The 23003-nt window shown below is 36.7% G+C and overlaps 1 protein-coding gene across 3 annotated transcripts in view; it reads right to left on the bottom strand.

The window, feature by feature from the left end:
- THSD7A (thrombospondin type 1 domain containing 7A) overlaps positions 1–23003 on the bottom strand; it is a 186897-nt gene that overhangs the window by 140869 nt on the left and 23025 nt on the right. For 2 of the 3 annotated variants that reach the window (XM_015558202.1, XM_015558204.1), the window contains exons 2-4: positions 18906–19154; positions 15294–15472; positions 11691–11759 (exon numbers count right to left, since the gene is read on the bottom strand). In XM_015558202.1, the coding sequence (XP_015413688.1) occupies positions 11691–11759; positions 15294–15472; positions 18906–19154 (497 nt within the window). The remainder of the gene's footprint in view (positions 1–11690; positions 11760–15293; positions 15473–18905; positions 19155–23003) is intronic. The other variant, XM_015558203.1, reaches the window with a different exon arrangement.

The following is a 23003-nucleotide window of genomic DNA, read 5'->3' as shown; positions in this document are numbered from 1 at the left end:
TTTTTATCATATACTGGACATTGTGAGTGGTATGTTGTAGAGAATCTGGATTATGCCATTTTACTTTCTAAGGGTTTTTTTTTTTTCTTTCTGTCAAACAGTTAAATTGCCGGCAGATTGTTTTGAACTTTTCAGGTTTGGTTTCATTTGGATTAGGGCTTGTCTGGTTTGGGTTTAAACTTGGCTGTGACAGTGTGGTTCTTACTCCGAAGAACCACAGGAAGGACTAGAACTCTTCTGACATCTCCCAGCATTGCCCTACCTATACTGTCACCTTTCAGCACAGCCTTACAGCACAGGATCTCTGCTATACTTTACAGTCTCAATCTGCACCTGCATAGCTCAGGCCTGGGCCAAGGACTCATGCTGTATCCCCACCTAGACTCCTGGACTCCACCCCATCCCTCCCACTGCAGATCCCCTTGCATGTACCCTGCCCCGAAATTTCTAGCCACTTCGGCAGCCTGGAACTTAGATTTCTGATTCCTTAGTTCAGGAAGTCCTGATGCTGGGTTTGCCTCCACTTTTCCAGCTCTGTGTTTGTAAAGAGCCTCCAGTAGAAAACGGAAATGATTGATCACTTCACAGTGATAATCAGTTTTCTGCAGCTTGCTGCTTAATACCTAAAAACAGTTGTTTTGCATATTTTGCCCCACTTCACAATTATTCTTATTGAGAAAGTTCCAGTTACTCAATTATGGCTGGAAGCAGAAACCTAACAATATGTTCGCTTTTCTGATTTTTTAAAATATGAACTTACCAGGTTTTGTGATACATTTCTAAATATGTGTATCTTAGAACTTGCATCTCTCTGTCTACCAGAGAAAGAAAATTTGCCAGTTAACAATTAGCTAGTAATCATATGTATCAACCCTTGGGGGTCATTGCTTACTCAATAAATATTTACTGAACAGTTATGTGTTGCCTATTCTGTTAGTGATTCCACCACCTGAGTAGCTTTAATGGATTTATTTTAACACATCTATCTAACAGATCATGGAGCTTATCAATTTGGATATATGTACTGTGATGTTGTTTTAAAACTTTTATTTATTCTGCCATTACAAGAGTGTGTGGAGGGGAAACAAGCATTACTGACTGATATGATTGGAGATGTCAAATAGAAAGATCAATATATGAGTTTGTTCCTCAGAGGAAATTTTTTAGGCTAGGTATATAAATCGGGGAAGCCAAACAAATACCCTGGTGATCCAAATAATATAATTTCTCAGTCATTCTCTCTCATTTCATCCTATTTCAATTCTCTGTATAGAACTTATTGCTATCTGATAATTTATTTATTTCTTTTCTTATACTCTGTCTCTCTCCATTAAAGTATAAACTCTGTGATAGCAAGGATCTTGTCTGTATTGTTCACTTCTCTATTTTCAACATTTAGAAGAGCACTTATAATAGAAGGTTCTCAGTAAATATTTGTTGAACAAATAAGCTAAGGGTACAAGATTTTTCTGATATATAAAATAGAAGCATGAACATCATCATACATGTATAGTTTTGTTGTCATTCAATGAGGATGATATTAACAGACCATTGGCCCTGAGATGTATTTATTATTTACAAGAAAAGCACATATTCTAAAACCACTTAGAAAGGAGGTAGCTTTTCCCCAACATCAAACTGGCTTACAGTTAATAACCCTAATCTATGATTAGGGGCACAAGCTGAGGAGCTAGGCTTTCTGACTCACAATTCCAGTTCTGTTATTTACTAGGTATATGCTTTCATGCAATTATTTAACTTCTCTGTACCTCAGTATTACATAATAATAGTACTTACTTCATAGGCTTGTACTTAGGGTCTAATAAGCAAAGAAACATAAAAGTGTCTCACATGTATTGTCTATGTATCATCTTCCTAACGCTCCTCATTATTATCATTGTTACTTCAAGTTAAATAACTCAATTAGTTCCATAGATTTAGACTTGAAAGTCATTTTATCTTGAAGAAGATACCAGAAAATTAAACTGCTTCTTCTAAGGGATGACATTTAGTTGAAACTGGTTATCACTTGCATCTGTTTCAGAGTTTTGCTATGGGCTATGAGCTATGGAAGGATGTATGGGCCTTTGATTTCCTTGTATCTGTGCCTAAACCTTTCCTCTGCCCTGCATCTAGTTAGGCCTGGACTCATCTCCCAGTTCCAAGTGGGATAATATTTTATTCAAGTTTATGTCTTTGTCAAGCCTTTCGATTTTCTTTTAAGGAGGCTAATCCTATCCTCAGCTAGATGATGGCTGGAAAATGTGTCTCTGCATTTAATTGCAACTAAATAGAAACCAAAATAGCAGTACTCCAGATCCTTGTATCAGGGGATATAAGGGAACTCTCTGCCTCTCAGTATCTATCAAAGGTCTGAGGAGAGTTGCCTGAGGGCAAAGCTGTACATTCATTCATTTAGATATCCCAACTCTATCCCCGGGTTATCACGCTTAGCTGAGACCTATAAATTTGTACTGTATCATATTAACCCCCATTAATTTTCTTTTCCTGAGTTACATTTTCATATTTATGCTAGTGGCCTACATTGAAGAAAACTGCTAAAAGCAAAAGCTTCCTTATACAATTCATTGTGGTATTTATTGTAAAGAGGTGAATGAGATTGTAATTCAGCATAGTTAGTTTCCTCTCTATGAAGGACTACTTATGAATTTTCTTTCTGACCCTAAACCCAGAAATTGTTGGGCTTCTCCTTTACAACTGGTTTCTCTTGTCTAATGGAAAGTGTGAATTTCATAATTAATGTAGAGTGCCTCTTTGTATTGGCTATTTGAGTCAAAACTTGTGGTCCAGATCAAGAAATTGAAAGGCTTTTATGACACACATTTTGTACATTACCTTTATTATATTCACTATTGGGTTGGTGTTCTTATTCTACTAGCATTTTTTCTTTGCCCCATATTCCTCATTCATTTATCCTTAAAATCACTGTATTTCCCTTTATTGTATGCAATTCCATAAAACAAAGTGGGACATAGGTGAGTATTAAAAATCACACCATTGAATGCAGATTTCTTTTCTAAGGGCACATAGAGTCAAAACTGCTTAATGAATTCAAGTCACTCTCAAGCCATCAGATATGAATTATCATTCTATAAAAAGTATGTAGTAAGCGGAAATCTACATATTTTATAGAAGACAATAACTTCTCTCTAGAAAGCACGCCACATACACCACAAGTGCATATTGTTCACAAGAAAACAGTGACTACAATTAATTCATAGCCAGTCAGTAGCTGCGGGCTTGATTCTGACAGTGAAAAGCCTCGGGTAGAGTGTAGTTAATACCAGGTGACTTGATACAACACAGTAGCTGTCCCTATTCAGTTGAATCATATGAAATTTCCACTAATCAACAACTCTTGACCTACAAAAATATGAATTTCATATGATTCAACATCAGACTGGTTCAAATAACCATGGACAAGACTCTACTTTGACCTAAGAACCATCTCAGGGAATGAACTTGAATTGAATTCTAAAAAACATTTAAACTATGCTTAGCTTCCTTCCATTTTCTGTAATAAGAGGCAGATCTCTATGCCATTTTAATTTATTTTTGCAACAGCAATATCATAAGATAATTTGATATAATGCACTTACTTCCAATGATTTTTATAAAGCTGTAGACAACCACTAAATTATTTACTCTGACGCAAATTCACAGAGTAGTAGTGGTATGACTGGATAGAATAGACTTTGGAGTCAAAACACTGGCTTTGAGTCTGTCCTCTGACATTTATTTTCTCAGTATGCTGGGAAATTTATTCTCTTATTATCCATTTAGTCATGTATTAATGAGAAAACACTACCTATCACAACATGTTAGTTTCTTTGCTTTTACCCACTTGCTATGGATTTTTGGAAGACAGTGAGAAATTCATTGACAGCTTTCTTAGTGAAGAACATGATTTTTTATTCTCAAAGTACTTCTGGGATTCCCGATGGAGTATGAACTTAATAGATCCAACTCTTTCTAACCAGACCTAGAGGAGAAACTGTTAAAAAAAAACACACAACAACAAAAACAAGACTCTTTTCTAACAATTCTTTTCTCTGCATCTATTCATTAATATTGCTTTGTAAAAAAAGAGTTAAGGCCTACAAGGCATAATGCTTAACCAATGTGGTTTTAGATGCCCAGAAATCCTATGTAATGTAAGGGGCAGAGGGACCAGTGTGGCATTCTCAGGTTGAGCAATGGCTAAAGTATTTTTAGAGCAACCAAACAATCCCAGGGCTATTGCAAGAATCCTTTGGCAGTAGATGCTACTTAGACTTCTCATGGATTCAGCATCACAAGTAAGGGAAGCTGAAATGGTTCTGTCTCCCATAACTACAGAAGTAAATTAGTTATGTTTCTTCCTACTCTGGAGTAATGCAGAGAAAGTCTGCCTTTTCCAAGAAAGGAGCAAGATATAATGCAAGCACACGTCAGGATTTTGGGGCATTGTAAAGAGACTCCATGAATTATACATCCTCCATTGTTTCTCAGCTGGCAAGGCCAGCATACAATTATATCTTTCCAATGTGCAGAAGATTTGGAGTAAAACTATTACTTTTACAAATTCCTCCCTTTTTCTCAATTTAACCAGAAAAGCAAACAAAAGCAATTAACGTTCATTTGGCATATACTAAGTGCAAGGCCTTATGCTAAGATGTTTTACATATGTTATCTCATTAAGCCTTTGCAGAGGAAAGCACAGGAGGAAAAAATGAAGTTAGTGAGGCAGATAGATGAATCCGAAAGGAAATACTATAAATTAGATGTCTAGGAAATCAACATTCTCATACTGAAGGGCTCTCTCTATCTTAAAGATACTTCTAAATGATACAATTAGCAAATTTATGCTAATTGCAGACGTATGCAAAGAATGACAGATAATAATAAAGTTTAGGAGGGGAAAATGCTATGGCCTCCTCGGAAGCTTAAAATCTTGGGGAGTTGGTCTGAATATTCATGAGGTAATTGCAAAAGAATAGAACTATATGTAATCCCATGGTAAACTGTGTAATGTAGTATAAGAAGGTTATAGGCTTTGGATGAAGAAAGATTATTGAGGTCTCACAGTGTAAAAAGGATTATTTGAAACAGGCCGAGATATGTGAAGAGCTGAGATAATGCTGGAAGCATTTCAAAGCAGAAAATGGAGGAGCAGCAGAAGAAAAGGACCAGAGATGTCACTGGTCTCTGTTGCAACAGAGGTAATCCTTCGGTTAGAGAAAGTTTGTGTCCAGACGATACAGCACAGGCTCTGATACTGTATAGCTTTGTTTATTATTAAAAATGTGACATAGTGAAGAGGTACATTAAATGCATATAATACTACAATATGGGTGGCTACTTTGAATTCTTGAATTGTGTTTAATGTACATATTTTTTCACAGATTAGTTCACCCAATAACAAGCATTTTTAGTGGATTCCAGACTAATAACATAATAACATGGATCCTTGAATTTTTAGTGTATTTTTGTGTACAAATGGTGCAACCTTTCCAAGACAAATCTGTTGCCATGGATTCCTTTCCCATTGCTATTCTCCCTGGTTTATTTCCCTTTTTATTGCCCATTGCTTTTAGAAGGAATAAATATTAATGAGTTCCACAATGTAGTTTGTACTCCTCTGTTAACACTGGTGAGAGTAGCTACTCCCTGTTGAGCAATCATCAGCAAGGCAGGGAACAGGCAGCCACAAACCATTTCTTTTACATTCTTAGATAGCAGGAGTGTGCCTTGGAAAAAATGCTATTCATTCACCAGTGCGCATCCCTGAGTGCTCATTTCAAAATCCCTCCTGGTGCTATCACTCATCCATAACCGACTCGATGAAATCAGTGCTTAAGGGTTACAAAAATCACACATACTACAGTCACTCAATGGTGTCAGGTTTTGTGACATTTTATCCCCCATTCTTTCATTAATGGAAGGTCATTAACTAACAGCTATGGCTTCTTTCTGTCTTGCGTTACAGGTATGAAGTAAGATGAAACAGTATCTGTGAGCGTTAGGTGTTCTTCCTCTTCAATTTCCTAGCTTAATGACTAGCAAGGTATAATGGCTTTCTAAAGGCTCGCAGCTCTGGAACCTAAAAGCAGGGCTCAGTGAGTATAAATAAAACCGATATTAGAACTGACATTGCTAATCACTCTGAAGATTAGCGACTTTTCCACAGATACACCTCCAGACTGTGGGAAAGAGGCCTTTTCAAGACAGAAATGTCTGTGCTTCTGTTTTTCATCTTAAAGTAGGGATTGTCTTTGGCTTTAAAAGAGGCCAAAATTCTGACATAAGAATTTGGGACAGATTTATTGAGATGCCCCCATGAAGCTTAAGGTTCAGAATACTTCACATGCACAGGCTCCTTCGGAGACCCCGACAGAGATTGTAGTGATTTTTGTTTGGATTGTGTGTGCGTGGTTTTGTTTGTTTGTTTTTAACAAGAAGGGGCCCCTAAAATGCATAAGCCTTGGACTCAGAAAACATGGACTTCCCTCTCCCTATCCCAGTCTCTCCCATAGCTTTGCCAAGAGCCTTTTAAGAGGACTCTCATGAGCCTTACAGTAAAATCAGCTCCTGATTATAATTATAATGGTGCTCATTAAAAGGACAGAGATTCCTGCACCCATTCCAAAACTAGGGCATTACAGCCTCAATGGATAACATCCAGGAGGTTTTGCATTTCCTTACATCATCCAGGTGATCCTTACCTGCATTTTGAGGGTGTGTGCTTTCCGGAAAAATAATTCACCCAGAGAGTACGGGTGCGGGTTCTCTACTCGGGATGAACCGTGGTTTATAGTGTCCTTCCAGGGCCTCACAGACGAGCCCCAAACTGGGATGTCTGGGGAAGTCTCTCCATATCCGCCTTGGGAAGGGTTAGTCCTGAACCTCCAGTAGCAAAGCCATAAATCCAAGGCTGCTCCCAGAGGACAGGGGTCAAGTCTGCTTTGTTAAGCATTCTACCTTCATCCTCTAAATGAGTGATACAACCTAACAGTTGTTCAATAAATATTTATTGAGTTAATGAAGGAACACCAAGTGAGATGTCCAAATCTGCAGCGCTTCATTCATCAGATTGTGAGTGATGTGCAGGAGAGGAACACTTGTGATTACAGACACAGAATGAGTTTAACAGGAAGTCATTGATCCCAACTGGCTGTTCCCCACATTAAGCATTTAATTTTCACAGCGACCAAGTAATTAACATAGTGCCTTATAAATGCAATCGATATTGTCACCATCACCATATCATCCTCATCATTGTTACTATGACTTTCTTTCAAAGTGGGCACTCAGGACACATGTCGGTATTTCTAAGTATTTCATTAGACTTCACATTGTGGGAGAAATGCCACTGTGTTTAGCCTATTAATATATTTTTGTGTCATAAGATTATTATCCAATGTGTTATCCTTATTAGTTTAATGTCATCAGATATTTTATCAACACATCATGTATGACTTTGTCCAAGACATCAACACACATGATAAATTTTATCTTCTCTGGGTAATGATTCCTTTGTCTTTATTACCTTTGGCTAGGTAATAATGCCAATGTCATTCATCTTTCCCTTTAGCAAACTGGAAAAAAATAGAATAATAGAAAGAGAGATAGGTTTAAAATACTCATGAATTTTCAGATGTTTCAGAATTTTCTCCTTTAGCTTTAAGTTTGCAATCATTTTCATGCTTCAATTAACAGTACCAATTTGGCAATATAATTTTTATTATGTATTATGTTTGTGGAGATTAACCTTTGCTCTAAATATACTGAAGAAAATTTTGGTCATTTTTTATCATTCAAGAAAATTTTCTATCAGATGCCATTTAACCAATCTAACCATTCAAACTTCTGAATAGTTTTAGCATTGTGTACATATACAAGTTCAGTCAATCTCACATTATTTCCTCAAGGAAATAAAATCTTCATTGGTATGTTGTATGTGAAGAGGGCTCTGCTTGGAAAATACTATGTGTGTGGTCTCTTAGCATATTATGTGTTTTGCCAGTGGTGGGCAATGTTCAGGCTGAGTGATGCAAACTCTTTGATCACTGTAAACACTAACAATACAGCTGGCTGGTTTCATAGATATAGCAATGATTTTTAAAAATGATTTTCTGTAATAAACTTTGACCAACATTTAAAACCCATATTTCTAAATTTTTATTTGCTATTAATTAGATCATGTGTAAGAAAAAGATTTTTCTTATTCAGTACCTCCTATTGAATCAATTGAATTTATTTAGTCCCTTTTATTTCCTGTTAGATTATGAAGTATACATAATTTAATTATTAATAACTGATTATGCTCTCTTATGATTATTTAATTATATATTAATAATCATTGATTACATAATTATTTTTAAATACTTAACATGCATAATGACTTAATTATATATAAGGATTTTTAGTATCTCTACCCTTTCCCAAATATACTCCTTACCACTCCCTCCTGTCATATGTTAATGTTGTCCATTAGCTAATTGTTCAGTGTTTAATCATGAAACTTATCAGCATTGCTTCATACAGATCTATAATTATACTAGAGGCCCAGTGCATGAAATTTGTGCACTCAGGGAGGGGGGTGGCCCTCCACCTGGCCTGCACCCTCTCGCAGTCCAGGAACCCTCGGGGATGTCCGACTGACAGCAGTCAGACATCCTTAGCACTGCCATGGAAGAGGGAGAGGCTCCTGCCACCACCATTACACTCACCAACAATGAGTCCGGCTTCTGGCTGAGCGGTCCTCCCCCTGTGAGAGTGCACTGACCACCAGGGGGCAGCTCCTGCATTGAGTGTCTGCCCCTTGGTGATCAGTGCATGTCATAACGACCAGTCGTTCTACCATTTGGTCGATTTGCATATTAGCCTTTTATTATATAGGATAGACTACCCAGGTGTTTACCAAATTCTTTGCACATCTTGAATTCTTCTCTTTCTGGGTTCAATTTCCTTCTACCTAAACATTATCATTTAGCAGTTCTTTCAGTGAGGGTTTAATGAGGTAAACTCTTCTACTTGTGTCTTAATTTTGCCCACAATATATAATAATAAGGAGCTGGATAAATAATTTAAGTTGAAAGTTATTTTCCTCTCAGTACCTTTAATACATCATTTTTGTTATTTTGCTTTTTTTGCAGCTGTTGAAATTTTACTCTTAATTTCTTAATTCCTTTGCAGTTAATTTTAACTTCTAATTCTTTTTAATATGTTCTTGTATTTTATGAGCTGTAATCTCACTACATTGTGCCTAAATGTGCATATATTATTCTCCTGCCTGAAAACTTTCTTCTTGACTCTGCACAGTCCTGTCTTTCATCAGTTAAGAAAATTCACCTTTTCCCTTGATTCTCTCATTTTGAATCTTCTTATTTAAATCTGCTTAACTATTTTCTTCACATATATTTTCAACTTCTTTTTTCAGTGTTGCATTCTGAATCAATTTCTTGCGTTTATCTTCAGGTAACTAATAACTGTTTAGCTTAATTTCTCTAATCTCTCCATTTACCATATTTATTTCCAGCTAAAGTACTTTTTTGTTTTGGAACTTACTTCTTTTTTAATATGTTCTTTTTTCATTGACTCATTACATCTAATATTTAAATTTTTTCCTTTACACCTTTAATAAGTTTTAGCATATGCATTCTATGATCTCTATCTGCTATCTCTAATATTCCCAACCTTGAGTCTAGCCTTACTCTCTGTTGGGCATTTAAAAACCTGTTTACAATAGATTATCTTTCCTTGTGTAGTCTGCAATTTTTAATGGTGCAGTTTATCTCGGCAAATCCTGTGGCTTGGTTAAGGGATTCCCTCTTCAGAATTTTTGTTTTTGCTTATGTCAGGCACTGGTAGTACCATTTGCCTGGCACCATTTTTTATCTTAATTTCTCAGTTGTCTTTGGACACATGGAAGTACCATAAATTTGAAACCTAAACTAGTGTGGGCACAGGCCTATAGTGGGAATTTTTAGGAGAGATTTGATTTTGCCACAACCTGAGGCTGAGGATGACTGCTATTGATCATCTCTCTCCAGAGGTAAATTGAGTTTCTCTGCTCACTCGCTGATGCTACAGCCCTTTGAGGTGGATGGCATAATGCACTATGTCTGCTTGTGCTCTCTGTCTCTGGCTAAGACTTTTATGTCATGACCCTTTTGGGCTTCACTCCCCCCAAGTCTCCTTAATGTGTAACCCTCTTCCTGTACCATCCCTACCCAAGGACGACCACAGAAAGCATTAGTTCACTTTTCCTGGTTTGTTTTGGGGAATCATTTAGTTTCAAGACATCAGTTCTGCTCTTAAAAGCATTTAAAACAATACTGTAGTCTGCATGTCTAGGTGTTCTATATAGGATGATATTCAGTTATTCTGCTGTTCCATTTCCAGTCGTACTGCAGAGTCATTAAGTAGGCCTTTTCAGGCAAATAAAAGTTAAGTAGTGTGGATAAGGGAACAGGGTCACGCAGAAATAAAAACCAGGTCTTCTGACAGTCTAGTGTGCTTCTGAAAGTAGCCTTAGGATGAAAATTCAAATGATATTAAAGCTATCTGTATTATTAGAAGAGAGAATACAGATATAATATACGTTCTCTGAAATGAGTGGCCAACTTGAAATAATGTGCATGAATTATGACCCTTGTCATTTGATTTAACAACTAAATCATGTTTCCTCTATTCCAACTCAGAGGTTTGAATAAATGTTTATTAGGGGGTAAATATAAACTCTTGCTGAAATAGAAAAAAGTTTTAAAGAAAGCGTGTTTGATATGTTCAAGAGATAATTTTCAGACTAATTAAATTGAACTATTTTACAAATGAGAGGACAAACATATCAAATAGCAAGTGTTTACTAAATGTTGAACAAATCAAAGTAGTGTAAGTACTGTTTTCATGTTTACATGATGTCCAAGCTACTTCATCATATATTTCTTTTATACCCTTTTGGTTGAATACTTCCTGGTATCTCATTAGTAAGCTCTTCCTCTACTAAAAATTCCAACTAGGGTAGATGACTGGCCAGCTAATCCAATTCCCAGCAGGTACATTTTTATTAGCTTCTATCACAGTGGCTGAAACCTCCTGGCATCTCTCTTTCTATTTTGTACTCTACTGATCCAGAGAAACTTCACAGGGCAACAGCGCTTCTCTCCCACAAAATATCCAGAGATCTAATTTCCAAGAAGGGTCTGGTTCATTCAGGGATTGTCTATATTATAGTGCTTTGGACATCTCCCGCCTCAGTGTGGGTTCTTTCTAAAATGTAGCCATTGTGTGATTTAATTCCTTTTTCATTTACCATATTGATATTAGTAGAGCACAAAGAACTGTGCTTCAGAATATGATAAGTTATGAAAAATATTCATACCTTCATTAATTTACCTCAAAAAAGTGTTCACAACCATATTTCACATATCTGTTTTTATAATTGTGGGGTCCTAGTGATAGTTTTACATAAGTAAATTTTTAAATATTTTTATGTTTTTCTGTAATCTACATCCATATAATGATGCTATCGATAATCAAAGAAACATTAAATCATTTATATTTTATGGGACAGCTTTGATATATTTCTAGCAACATAGAAATAAACCACTATATTTTCTACCACTGTATCAGAGAATTTGTAGAGAATCTCTGATTAAGATGTCATGTAAAATATTCTCACCTACCTGTTATTTCAAAAGCAATGGATAGGAAAGGTGCAGCACTAGCCTTTGGCGTACTCTGATATTTACTTTTTGAAATAACAGGGAAATAGCACTGTAAGAATAGCCTTTTTTTTTTTTTCAAAATAGTTTTGACTAAAGTAGGCTAGTTTGTGGAAATGGTAGATAAAAGACTATAAAGAATTTGTATTTCATTTAGGGATAGTGACTATTTTTATTCTCCTTAATTGGTTGCAGAGCATGGGAAAACATGCTCTTTGTTCATCCTTCTGTCTATCCATTCACAGCTCAATCATCTTTCGCTCCATCCATCTTCCCATTGATCCTCCAGAACTTTCTGCTGGTTTATCTCATGCTCTGTCATCCTACAGGCTCATTATCCAGGTTGTCTTTCTTAATAACCTCAAATCCTACAGACTTCATCCAGATTTCACTGTGGATTATTAGATATGTTTTCTACCAAAGAATGTTCTTAAGTTTCCTATAATATAAATCATGGCAAGCTCCATGGTGCTTTATAACCAATACTTTTGGTTTCCCTCATTTAAAAATAGGTTCAATCTATTTTGAATGGAAGAATTTCTTAGTCACTGTAGTTAATCTACTTTCATTTCACTTTGAGCTTGTAAAAAAATCAATTTATGTTTAGGCATCCAATGATGAGCAATGTTTCATCAGCAATGTTTATACCAGTCACCTCGCCATGGGCAAGCCTTCTTCCTGCCACTTTCTGATAAGGGTAGATTTCATGCCAGCGTAAGCTGCACACTTTTCAGCCTACTGGAACTCTAATCAGCTGGCTGAACAGAAACTGCCGAGTGTTACTGCTAGCTCTTCCCTGCGGCCAGGATTGGAAGGGTTACCTAGGTCACATTAAGTATTTCTATTCATTGTTGCCTTTACAAATGTTAACGGATTCACATGACACGAGGCCATGAAAATTGAATTAAATTATGCTAAGGTGATCAGTACCTGTGTAATATGATATGCCAAGATAATAAAGGAAGTTATATGAATTTCATATATTTTTTTCAGTATTTTTGTGTCAAGAAATTGTATTTTTGAGTTAAGTATTTTATTTTGAGTTAATGTATTTTAATAGCTTGGTTACATGTGAAAACAACTTTTCTAGAATACATAGTATAGATCTGCCAAAACAAGTGTAGATTTTGTTCTTCAAATGAAGTATAACATAAATTGCTCTTGGGTAGGTTGTTCATGATGACACAGCCAGACTTTCTTGAGATCAGTACCTTCTTTTTAGAATTGATGGAGGGAGTTATTTTGAGAGATTTCCCTCTCTTCGTAAAGTAAGCCTTCATTCTTTCATAGTTATTGAATGAAGATACATGGAACATTCTTCACATCCCACAGTCAAATTGTGCTCCATTCACACATATTTATAGTCCTTGGGATGCTGGTGCATTGAATAAGTTTCCAATTGGGAAATGCTAAGTGCTTCTGGGGGGAAACTTATATAGTCTAAGTTTGAGAAGTAAAAGCTGAAACTTTTAGGGAAAAATCAACTTTTTTTCCAAAGAGGATTATAGTAGTCTTGCTGTGTGACATGAAAGGATGCATATTCCTAAGTTATTTATCTTACATGCTTCCATGATAAATATTAATTTCAGAAGAACTGATTATTTCCATATCCACTGATCTTAGCTTTGGCATTTGTTACTCCAAAAGATACATCTTACAATAATATTCTTTTTGTTTTTCCTTTTGGTGTGACTTTTATTTTTGGTACTCTGCTGTGTTTTGACAGCAGTAGGGAAAATCCATGACAAAATGATTTTAAAATGTATCCAGTTCCAATTCCAAACCCCAAAGGCTATTTTGAAAGTAATAACCTACAGGACATAATTGACATTCAGAAACTAAACTCTGAACTACCTCTAGCAATGAAATTATACTACTCTGAGAGGACGGCTATAATAAATCCACCTAAGAGTGTTAAAAAACGTAGCCATTAATGTGGCCAAGAAAATATTAATGTACTAACATTATATGTTTTATACTACTTCCTTACAATTTCAAGATATATTAGTAGTAAAATGTATCCTGAGGCTAGATTCCTAAATGAGTTGACAAGCTATGTAAAGTTAGTGGATAAAAAACAATTAAATGTTGCAAGTTACACATGCAAAACTTCCGTGATTGCTTTTCATGAATTGCTGGTCACTGGTGCCACTCCTTTTCGGGGAGGCAGTGGAGTCATCTTTTGTTTTTCGGAACACCCATTTCTCTTGGTTCTTTCCTCTTTTTTTCTGGTTATTCTTGATCAGATTCCTTCTTTGTGTGTCTCCTGCCTCCTTTTTAGGTCTCTGTTAATATGAACTAAGGTCTTTATTCTTCACCCTTTCCAACCAACATATTTGGTAGGGAATTATCCCATCATACCCACAACTTGCTAAATACAACACACTCATCTTTTCTGGCAAGATTTCTCTCTTTTTTTGCTTCTCTTTAATGGTGTGCTAATGCTGTTCCCTCTTGCATTCATGACCCATTTAACTTTATGACACATACTCCTCATCACTTGGCTCAAGTACCACTTCCCTCCTCTGTGAAGGTTTCTGTTTCTGTGATTCCCCTACAGTTATTCTAAAACTCACTTATAATGCATAGCATATTGCATTATTAACTACTGACTTGTTTATGTGCTCTCATGATGACCAGGAACATTTCCCTGATACAAAATTTGTATTGACATTTCTATCCTCACCACCTTACATAATTTTTGGAACTCTGTTGTTAACTAAAAAAATATACGTTGAATACAGTAGTGATAGACACCCTGCTATCCTTCAGGTAGAGGGGAATGTAAGAGGGTTAGCGTATAGCATTACTTAAAAATACCCATAATTGTATGGGCATAAAAGCTACTAATTAAATATAAACTTGATCCAATAATGATTAGAATTTCAGAGTAATAGTAATATGTGATAATATATACATTTAGACATGGCCATCTTGAAATCACTTATCCTTTTGTACATTTATTATATCTGGTCCAAAATTGAGATTTAAACAAAAATATTCTAAAATGTGTTTAACTGAAAGATTAAAATAAGTCATACCTTTGCGTTAAAGGTTTATTTTTGTTTTGTTTTTACTGTAGTTTGATTCTGTATTTATTCTGTATTGATTTCATTTAAACTCAAATTGAATTTTTTACTAAATACTACAATTAACGTATTTTTCAACCACATTATAAGTAGAAAAAGGAGGTATTTTTTTATAGGTAGGTTGTAATTCTTATACCAAGCAAAGAAAACTTGGGCTTTAGAATAATACTTCTCTGCATATAATTACAAGATTAGGTTTTATTCCATTTTTGTAAATAACTACTCCTAAATTTTCACTCAGAGCCTGAAGTTAGAAAATTTAATAATAGATATGTCAGCAAATCACAACTGACAAAAGATGAAATTGAATTAAATTGTTACAACCAAAATTTGGATTATTGTTCACCATAGTGGACAGCAACCATAATGTGAACAGAAATATGGCTATGCATGCCCCAGAAGGCTGGGTATATATTCCTGCAGCATCCCATGCGCAGTCTCCATGCGTGATCCTTGAGAAGAAAACACAGCTTACCTTCTTTGTCCTTGTGGGTCTTTAAATGTGAGAGGTTTTCATTGGTCTGCACGCAGTACACCTCTCGGGTCTGGACCCCCCCTCCACAGAGGGCCGTCTGGTTGCCTCGCCTCTTGTCCTGCTGACTCAGCAAAGGGTCCACGTGGCACTCGGTCCACTCTGTGGCTCTCCAGCCATACCTGAACACAGAAAATGCCATCAGCGGCAGCCATGTCTACTGAAAAACTCTGCTCTGCTCATTTTTTTTCCTTAAAAAAGTAATTCAAAAAACACTTTCCTCTTGAAGCAATCATAAACTACCATATCTCCGGTGCAGATTCAGGTTCAATTTCTTCTCCTTTATCCTCAACAGTGCTCCATTTAAGGAGGAGTTTAATTTAGGATGATTTTGTTTTAATTGCAATCACTGAAAATTGCTTATAAATATTTTATTACAAGATAGCATAATGCTGAAAACATGAAATTTTATGTTCAGTTAAGCCAAACTCGGGCTTGCCCTTTCTCAATACTTATAAACAAAGGGGGACTGAATCTGAGAATGGAAAACCTTACAAGTGATGATCAACCCCAACATTTGTTTTGCCTGTAATAAAATGCATGAAAATTGCTTCTTAGAATTGGGGGCACAACATTGAACCACAGTGTGTCATTTAGGATGCTTTCAGTGTGGTAATAATTCTGCTGGAATAAAAAGAAGAATAGAGATAGGGTGATATCAAGGTTGATGGTTTCAGAGGCTCTAGAACAGCCGTGGGCAAACTACAGCCCGTTTGAAATGAATAAAACTAAAAAAAAAAAACCAAAAAAACTGTACCCTTTTATGTAATGATGTTTACTTTGAATTTATATTAGTTCATACAAACACTCCATCCATGCTTTTGTTCCGGCCCTCCGGTCCAGCTTAAGAACCCATTGTGGCCCTCGAGTCAAAAAGTTTGCCCACCCCTGTACTAGATCAAAATTATAATTGTGCTTTAGGATTCAAAAATATAACAATTTAGAGATTTCTCTTCATTGTCAAGAATGAATGTTTTTGCCCTAGCCAGTTTCGTTCACTGGGTAGAGCATCAACCTGTGGACTGAAGGGTCAGGGTTCGATTCTAGTCAAGGGCACACACCTCAGAGTTGTCGGCTTGATCCCTGGTACTGGTTGGGGCGCAGGAGGGAGGCAACCAATAAATGAGTCTCTCTCTCTCCTCCACTCTCTCTAAAAAACAATGGAAAGGCGGGGGTGTCAATCGGGGAAAAAGGAGACATATATAATACTTTAAACAATAAGAAAAAACAACAAAAAAGAATGCGTGTTTTTCTGTAGCACTGAGCATCCCTGACGAGTGCTAATAAATGATGAAAAGAGCTGACGTTTCTAATCAGTGGCTCACAGGAAAGACAATCTGTGATTCTAAATTAAAGCTCCCATCAAGATTATGATGTGGAAGAAATGTCAGGAGCTTGTCAGGCCAGCACATACTTTAAGGAGATAGTCAGGGAACCATTTCCTGATGCCAATGAAGATAGGAACTGGTGGCATTTCTCTACCACAAGGAAAATGGATAGTCTAAAAGCACAAAGAAAATGGCTCATGCAGCACTCTGTGTCACTTTAACCAAGATGCTTCCCTACTAATCAGATTAACAGCCAGCATAGGTACAAATGGATGTCCTAATGCTCATCTCGATTAGAAGGAAAGATTAAATGGGCTCTCAGATGTCTGATCTAAGCGCTCTGCTTTGTCAAGGGGAAAGTTTCATGACAGGAGAGCTGACTTGCGTGCCCCTTTTTCATTTTTATAAGTGAGGGTTCATGGTTTAACAGAGGTGCAGGACAGGGGCATCAAGTAATAACAGTCTTAACACATGTTTATAAGGGAAGTACAGCATTCATGTTAATTCTAAAAACATGGATAATTGATGCCTTGGGCAAAGTGTGGCAGGTGGCAGGCAGGGGTGTGAGAAAAGTAAAACCAAACAAATCATTCATCAGGGGAGTTAAATTAACACTTTGTATTTTTATAGAATGCAGTCTCAATTTAGGTCACCTAAGGAGTCCTAGGAAAGGAATAAATACCAAAAATGTAAATTGGTGTCCTGCTGGTATGTCTTAGTGGTTGAATGTCAACCTATGAACCAGAAGGTCATGGTTCAATTCCCAGTCGGGGCACATGCCTGGGTTGCAGGCTTTGTCTCTAGTGGGGATGTGTGCCAGAGGCAGCCGATCCATGGTTCTCACTCATCACTGATGTTTCTCTCTCTCTCCCTCTCCTTTCCTCACTGAAATCAATGGGGGGAGGGGCAAAGTAAATTGGTGACACATCCTAAAAATGCTATTCTCCCAAAAGCTGGGGGCGGAGGGGAGATAAAGAGACTCAGAATATATATATATTTTTGTTAATGGTGCTTGAATATCTGAGAAGAGAAAGAATAAGACACCTAGCTTGAGACAAAAATAAAAGAAATTCATTGAAGACAAATACTCTGGCTGGAGATCCAGGCAAATTCCTGGAGCCTATTATGTGAAGAGGAGCATAGGAGTCAGTGGGGCCAGAGGAGGAGACAGGCAGGAAGCACCCTGGGGTTTCCAGCCACTTGGTACATCACGGGAGAATGGAGGATTCCAAAGTGCTGCAGAATTGAAGATCTCATATAAACCATCACTATCCTCGTTAGTGTTATTCTTATTAGAAGAGGAGTAGGAATAGTATTTTCCTCCTTACTGGTTCATGAAGTTCATGTTCTTTAAATGTTTGCACTATTCCAGAGAAAAACCTAATGAAGCTTGTATATATCTACTGAGAAACTAGGATTCTCAAAGTTGTTTTTTATAAATATTCTAAATAGTCTATATTCAGACAAAACTGAAATGTATTTATTGTGAAGATGATTCAAAGTAATGTCTTAGAAATCATATTTTTAATGACAAAAAGAATAAGGTTATAGTGCCAAATATTTCAAAATTTATCTGAATTCAATGAACATTTATTGGGTGCTTACTGTGCGTCAGGCCCTGGGTAATATGCGTCTCAGTTTTTTAAAAAGTGAATAGGCATAATCTTTGTCCTCAAGGAGCTTCAAGTCTTATTATTTTAATGTAGTATTTTATTTTACTCAATAGGATTTGTTATATGTAGTACTGAATTTTAATAGGACTTTCTTATTTTATCTTATAGGATAGAGCTTGTATTGCCTGACAACCAAATCCAACCTGTCTTCTACTTTTATAAATAAAGTTTTATTGGAACGTATCCACACCCATTTACATATTATCTGTAGCTCCGGAGATAGAATTGCATCTATTTGGCTCATAAAGCCTAATACATTTGCACTCTTCCTCTTTTAAAAAAAAAGTTTGCTAATACCTACTATAGAAAATATATAAACAGAGAATTGCTGCTAAAAGTCTAGCCCTCATGGAGCCTTGGAAATATAGCTTGCTAAAGACACTTTTATAAGGTAAAATCATTTCTTTTTAGGATAGTGTTTGTAAAGACATATTTTCTTCTCTGAATTAAAATTTGTAAAAATCACTATTTCTCAACTGACTCTTTAGCTGAACTTAAACAGACTTGCCATTTGGGCAGAGACGGCAGCAGAGGCTGCAGTCTCATTTACTCACGTGGCACAGGGAGCAGCTGCCTCTCCTTGAGACACGCAGGGTTCTGTTTCCTCAAGTTCTGGGCACTCCTCCTCACTGCCAATAGGAAACTGCCTGATGATCCGTGTCCTTACACGAGTGCCTTTAGGGGACACCGTATCGTGGCACGTTTTTGAGCAGGGGCTCCACTCTGACCACTCCGACACCTGGCACTCTTTGGTGATCACACAGGACTGGAAGGTCATTGGCAGCTTCTCCTGCTGGCACAATCTGCAAAAGAGCATTGATATTCTCATCACACACACAGGCAGTTATGAACTTGGTCTTCTGTGTTCCATAGTGAAATCAGCCTGGACATTTTTATTTCTACTTGGAGGTAGAATTCTAATTTCATTGAAAATACATCAACATTTATGATGTGTAAAAGCAGTTAGACCCAAAGCTAACATTTGCATTTCCTCCTATTTTGTAAGAGTAGTTAAACCATTCATGGGCAATAGAAAATAAAGGGACTAAGCAAAATTAGCTGAAACGAAGTTTACCATATTGTTCATTTCACTCATTCCAGATTTGTTTTAATTTAGAAAATGAGAAACCAAGAACTGTTACCGTATGATAATTTCCATTCTGTTTAGTGATTTAATTAAATAAACATGCCTGGCTAACTCAATACAATATGGTTTTAAATAGAAAAAGTAGTTTGCTTAACATTATCGTTAATATCATTTGAAACGTTAGTTGTCACTTATAATGCATGTTTATTCAAATAAATCAACTTTTCCAGTTCACACTTTAATATATAGTATATATATATGGATATCCTAATTATTAAATATACCATAACCATTAGAAATAGAATCCATTTATATCCATATTACTATAGATATATCTAGTAAATATATATCTAATATTTACTGAAAAGTATGTATGTTTGAATTCTTATCTATCTATGCCTTCTTGGATTATAGGAATGTTGGATTTTAAATTGTAATGTCTATATATGAAGATGAAGATGATGTTATGAATGTCCATGACTAAGGGCATATGCACTTTGAGAAAACTCCTGGAATTGAAAGGCCTTGTGTTTATTCTTAGTTGAACTCTTGCCCATTCTCCGTGACCAATAATGCATGTTTATGAGACAAAGACAGTCTGTCGCCATGATAGAGCCATTTGTTCCAATGGGAGAATGCACTGATGGTTCTGCTTGTCATTCAAGGTGCTATATTTAACTATGGTAATCAACCATACAGAGGCAGGTCCATTTTAATGTACTAGCTCACATTCAATGCTCTTAATTTTACTGGCATGTGTACAAAAATTGCACTCTTAGGAGACAGCTAGAAGCATCAAAGTCCATTTGTCTGAGTTGAGATGTCTGGGAAGTAGGATGAAGTGCGAGTGGTGGTCAAAGGGCCTTGTGAGTCAGCTCTGTTTTTCTTATCACCACAGAGAGGACTAAAATCCCATTTTTACTCAAATATCATGTATTGAGTATTAACAGTGCATTAGATATAGCACTAACCATAGAGCAAAACTTCTGTGATAATCAAGTTTTCACACTTATACTCGTGAGTTTATCTATGAAATCAGGCAAAATAATATCCAAATGATAACCTCTATATTTCTTCCCTTACAAAATTCTCCCTATTTAATTTCCTCTTGGATACATGTCCTAACCTTCATGAGATTTAATATGGATGTACCCAGGGCATATCCAAGAGAAAGAAGTACCCCGTAGGTAGACCCAGACAGGAGGCTCAGGGTTTGGTAAAGTTGTGGATGACTTCTACGCTTTTAGAAACCATGAGCATATTAGAGGGAAAAAGCTAAGACCACAAGAGTAGCTGAGCACTCACATACCGGGGCTCATTTTAGGCTTGCATAATTCACACATGGCCTTACGGTGAACCTTGGTAGGCCCATGAGCAATGTGATATTTATTAACTTCATTTTTTTATTGTTAGTGAAACTAAATATAATCACCCATGGTTGTTAAATTATTCAGCTGCCATCCTCTAACCATTCTCTCCTTTATTCTGGCCATGCAAAAAGTTGACACTATAGGGCTTAAGGGAACAACCTATTCTGGTTCATTATGATTTTCATGAGAACATGACCCTCTGGGAAGTCAAAGGCATGAGCTGTGCTTGTTGGTTGTCTGTGGACCGCCACCATCTCAATTAACTGGAAGCTTGATAGACTCACAAAATTTCAGATCCCCAGGCATATCCCCTATTGAATAAGAACAAGTATTTTCACTTTCCCAGGTGATCCGTGTGCACAATGAAGTTTGAGAACACTGGTCTAGAGCTAACTGCTAATCAGTCGAAAAATATAAAGCCACCCGATAATTACAATTGGCAAATGAATCTTTATCAGTGCAGCCTTATTTCTTTCAGACAATGGGGACTGACTAAATCGCACAAAAAGAAATTTAGTACCAGATATTAGGTGGTTTATACAGTAATTGGATAGGCTGGAGGAAAAGGCTTCTAAGACAAGCCTCCAGCTTTCAGCCCTCAGAATCACTTCACCGTTTCTCTGATCCAGAAAGCTTCTTTGGTGGCTACCAGAAGCCACATTTTTGGCACTAACTTCCCTGTTAAATGGGTACTTCTGCCTCTTCCTTCTGACTTCAGTGTAAAACCCAAGCCTAGCACGTTATTGGGGTCTAAATGTAAGTCAGATCCAGAAACCTGGCTGCAAGCAGCTTTGCACACTTTGTTGTATGATGTAGTTTTCTGCCTTTGAAGTACAGGAAATCCCACTAGCTCAGGGCTAGTCAAAATGTGGTCCATAGCTGTGTGCAACTGCTCCTGAGGGCTGTGCAATGAGCTCAGCACAGAGCTGAAAGTAAATGCTGAGGCATTTTTACAGCAATTTGAAGTCTGCAACCCTCAAGTGCATGGCCGGTGGACACAATTCACTGAACATTGTATAAGCCAGTTTTGTTCATGTTGAACTCTATGGTGAGAGGCATATGGCATGAGCTACATGCTAGACATACACAGTACAACCATGTTGTTGGAGATGTAGGAAAGCAAATAAACACAGAGATAAAAATCAGCCAGAATCCGATTCTTTAACATAGATAGCTTGAGAAGCACCACACTGGTGGTATTGGATGATTCATGAGTCTGCTAACCTGCGGTAACCCCCAAACCCAGCTCGCTTCCTAGCTTCTTCATTAGGCCAATGGAGTGTGATGAGCTCATATGATTTTTCATAAATAGAAATCATTTGGGCACTTAAGAACATATTATCTATAAACAGGATCCTTAGCAATCTGTCTTTTTTAGCTCCTACAGAAGAAGTCAATAATAAGAACTTATAATCTTATTGAATTAAAGAACTTTTTTTTTCCTTTCTGTAAAGGTACAAACCAATTCAATAACATTATTCATGTTACAGGAAGATTGTTTATATAGAGGATATCACCCTAAACCTTTTCATAATATCAACAAGCACCCCCAAATTTTATATGAACGGACACAACTTGGTGTTCAGAGAAGATTAAATTTTCATTTTGTTTGTATGAAGCAAAATATATTTGTGGGCTTGATACTCTGTTATGACAACATGGTCACACACTTTATTTGATTAGGTAGTTTGTTCTAAGAATGAAAGTGGCTGTCTTAATCCTGGTCAGCAAAATGTAAGGGTAAGGGGGCTTAAACCACATAGAGACTATTATTGTAACTCTCGTGACTATTTCAGAAAAAAAAGAGACATGCTTTTTGAGGTAGATGCATTTTTTGCATATACTGGTACATGACTGATATGGTCCTGAGAGCCATTAGCCAATTGACAGTCCCTTCTATGGTCCCATACCTCAGGAGTACTTATGAACAGATTTAATGTTAAAATTATATTCAGAGATGAATAAAAGAACATAATGCTCAGATACATTTATTTTTTCCTACGAATCTACTGTTTGCTTTTTCAATGAAAAAAGTGAATGGAACCAGAGGACTGCCCGGGTTTTTCTGAGTCCCCCATCTGTAGCAAGTTAGAAAATGATAACTTCTGTGCTCAGAGTCAAGAGCCCCCAGACTTTCCTAAGCTGCCGTTCTTGAGTTGCATGACTCTTACCTGGTGGCAATTACTGCCCCATGG

This window comes from Myotis davidii, unplaced genomic scaffold, assembly GCF_000327345.1.
Source record: "Myotis davidii unplaced genomic scaffold, ASM32734v1 scaffold168, whole genome shotgun sequence".
Taxonomy (NCBI): Eukaryota; Metazoa; Chordata; class Mammalia; order Chiroptera; family Vespertilionidae; genus Myotis; species Myotis davidii.
This window is presented reverse-complemented; position numbering and strand designations above follow the sequence as displayed.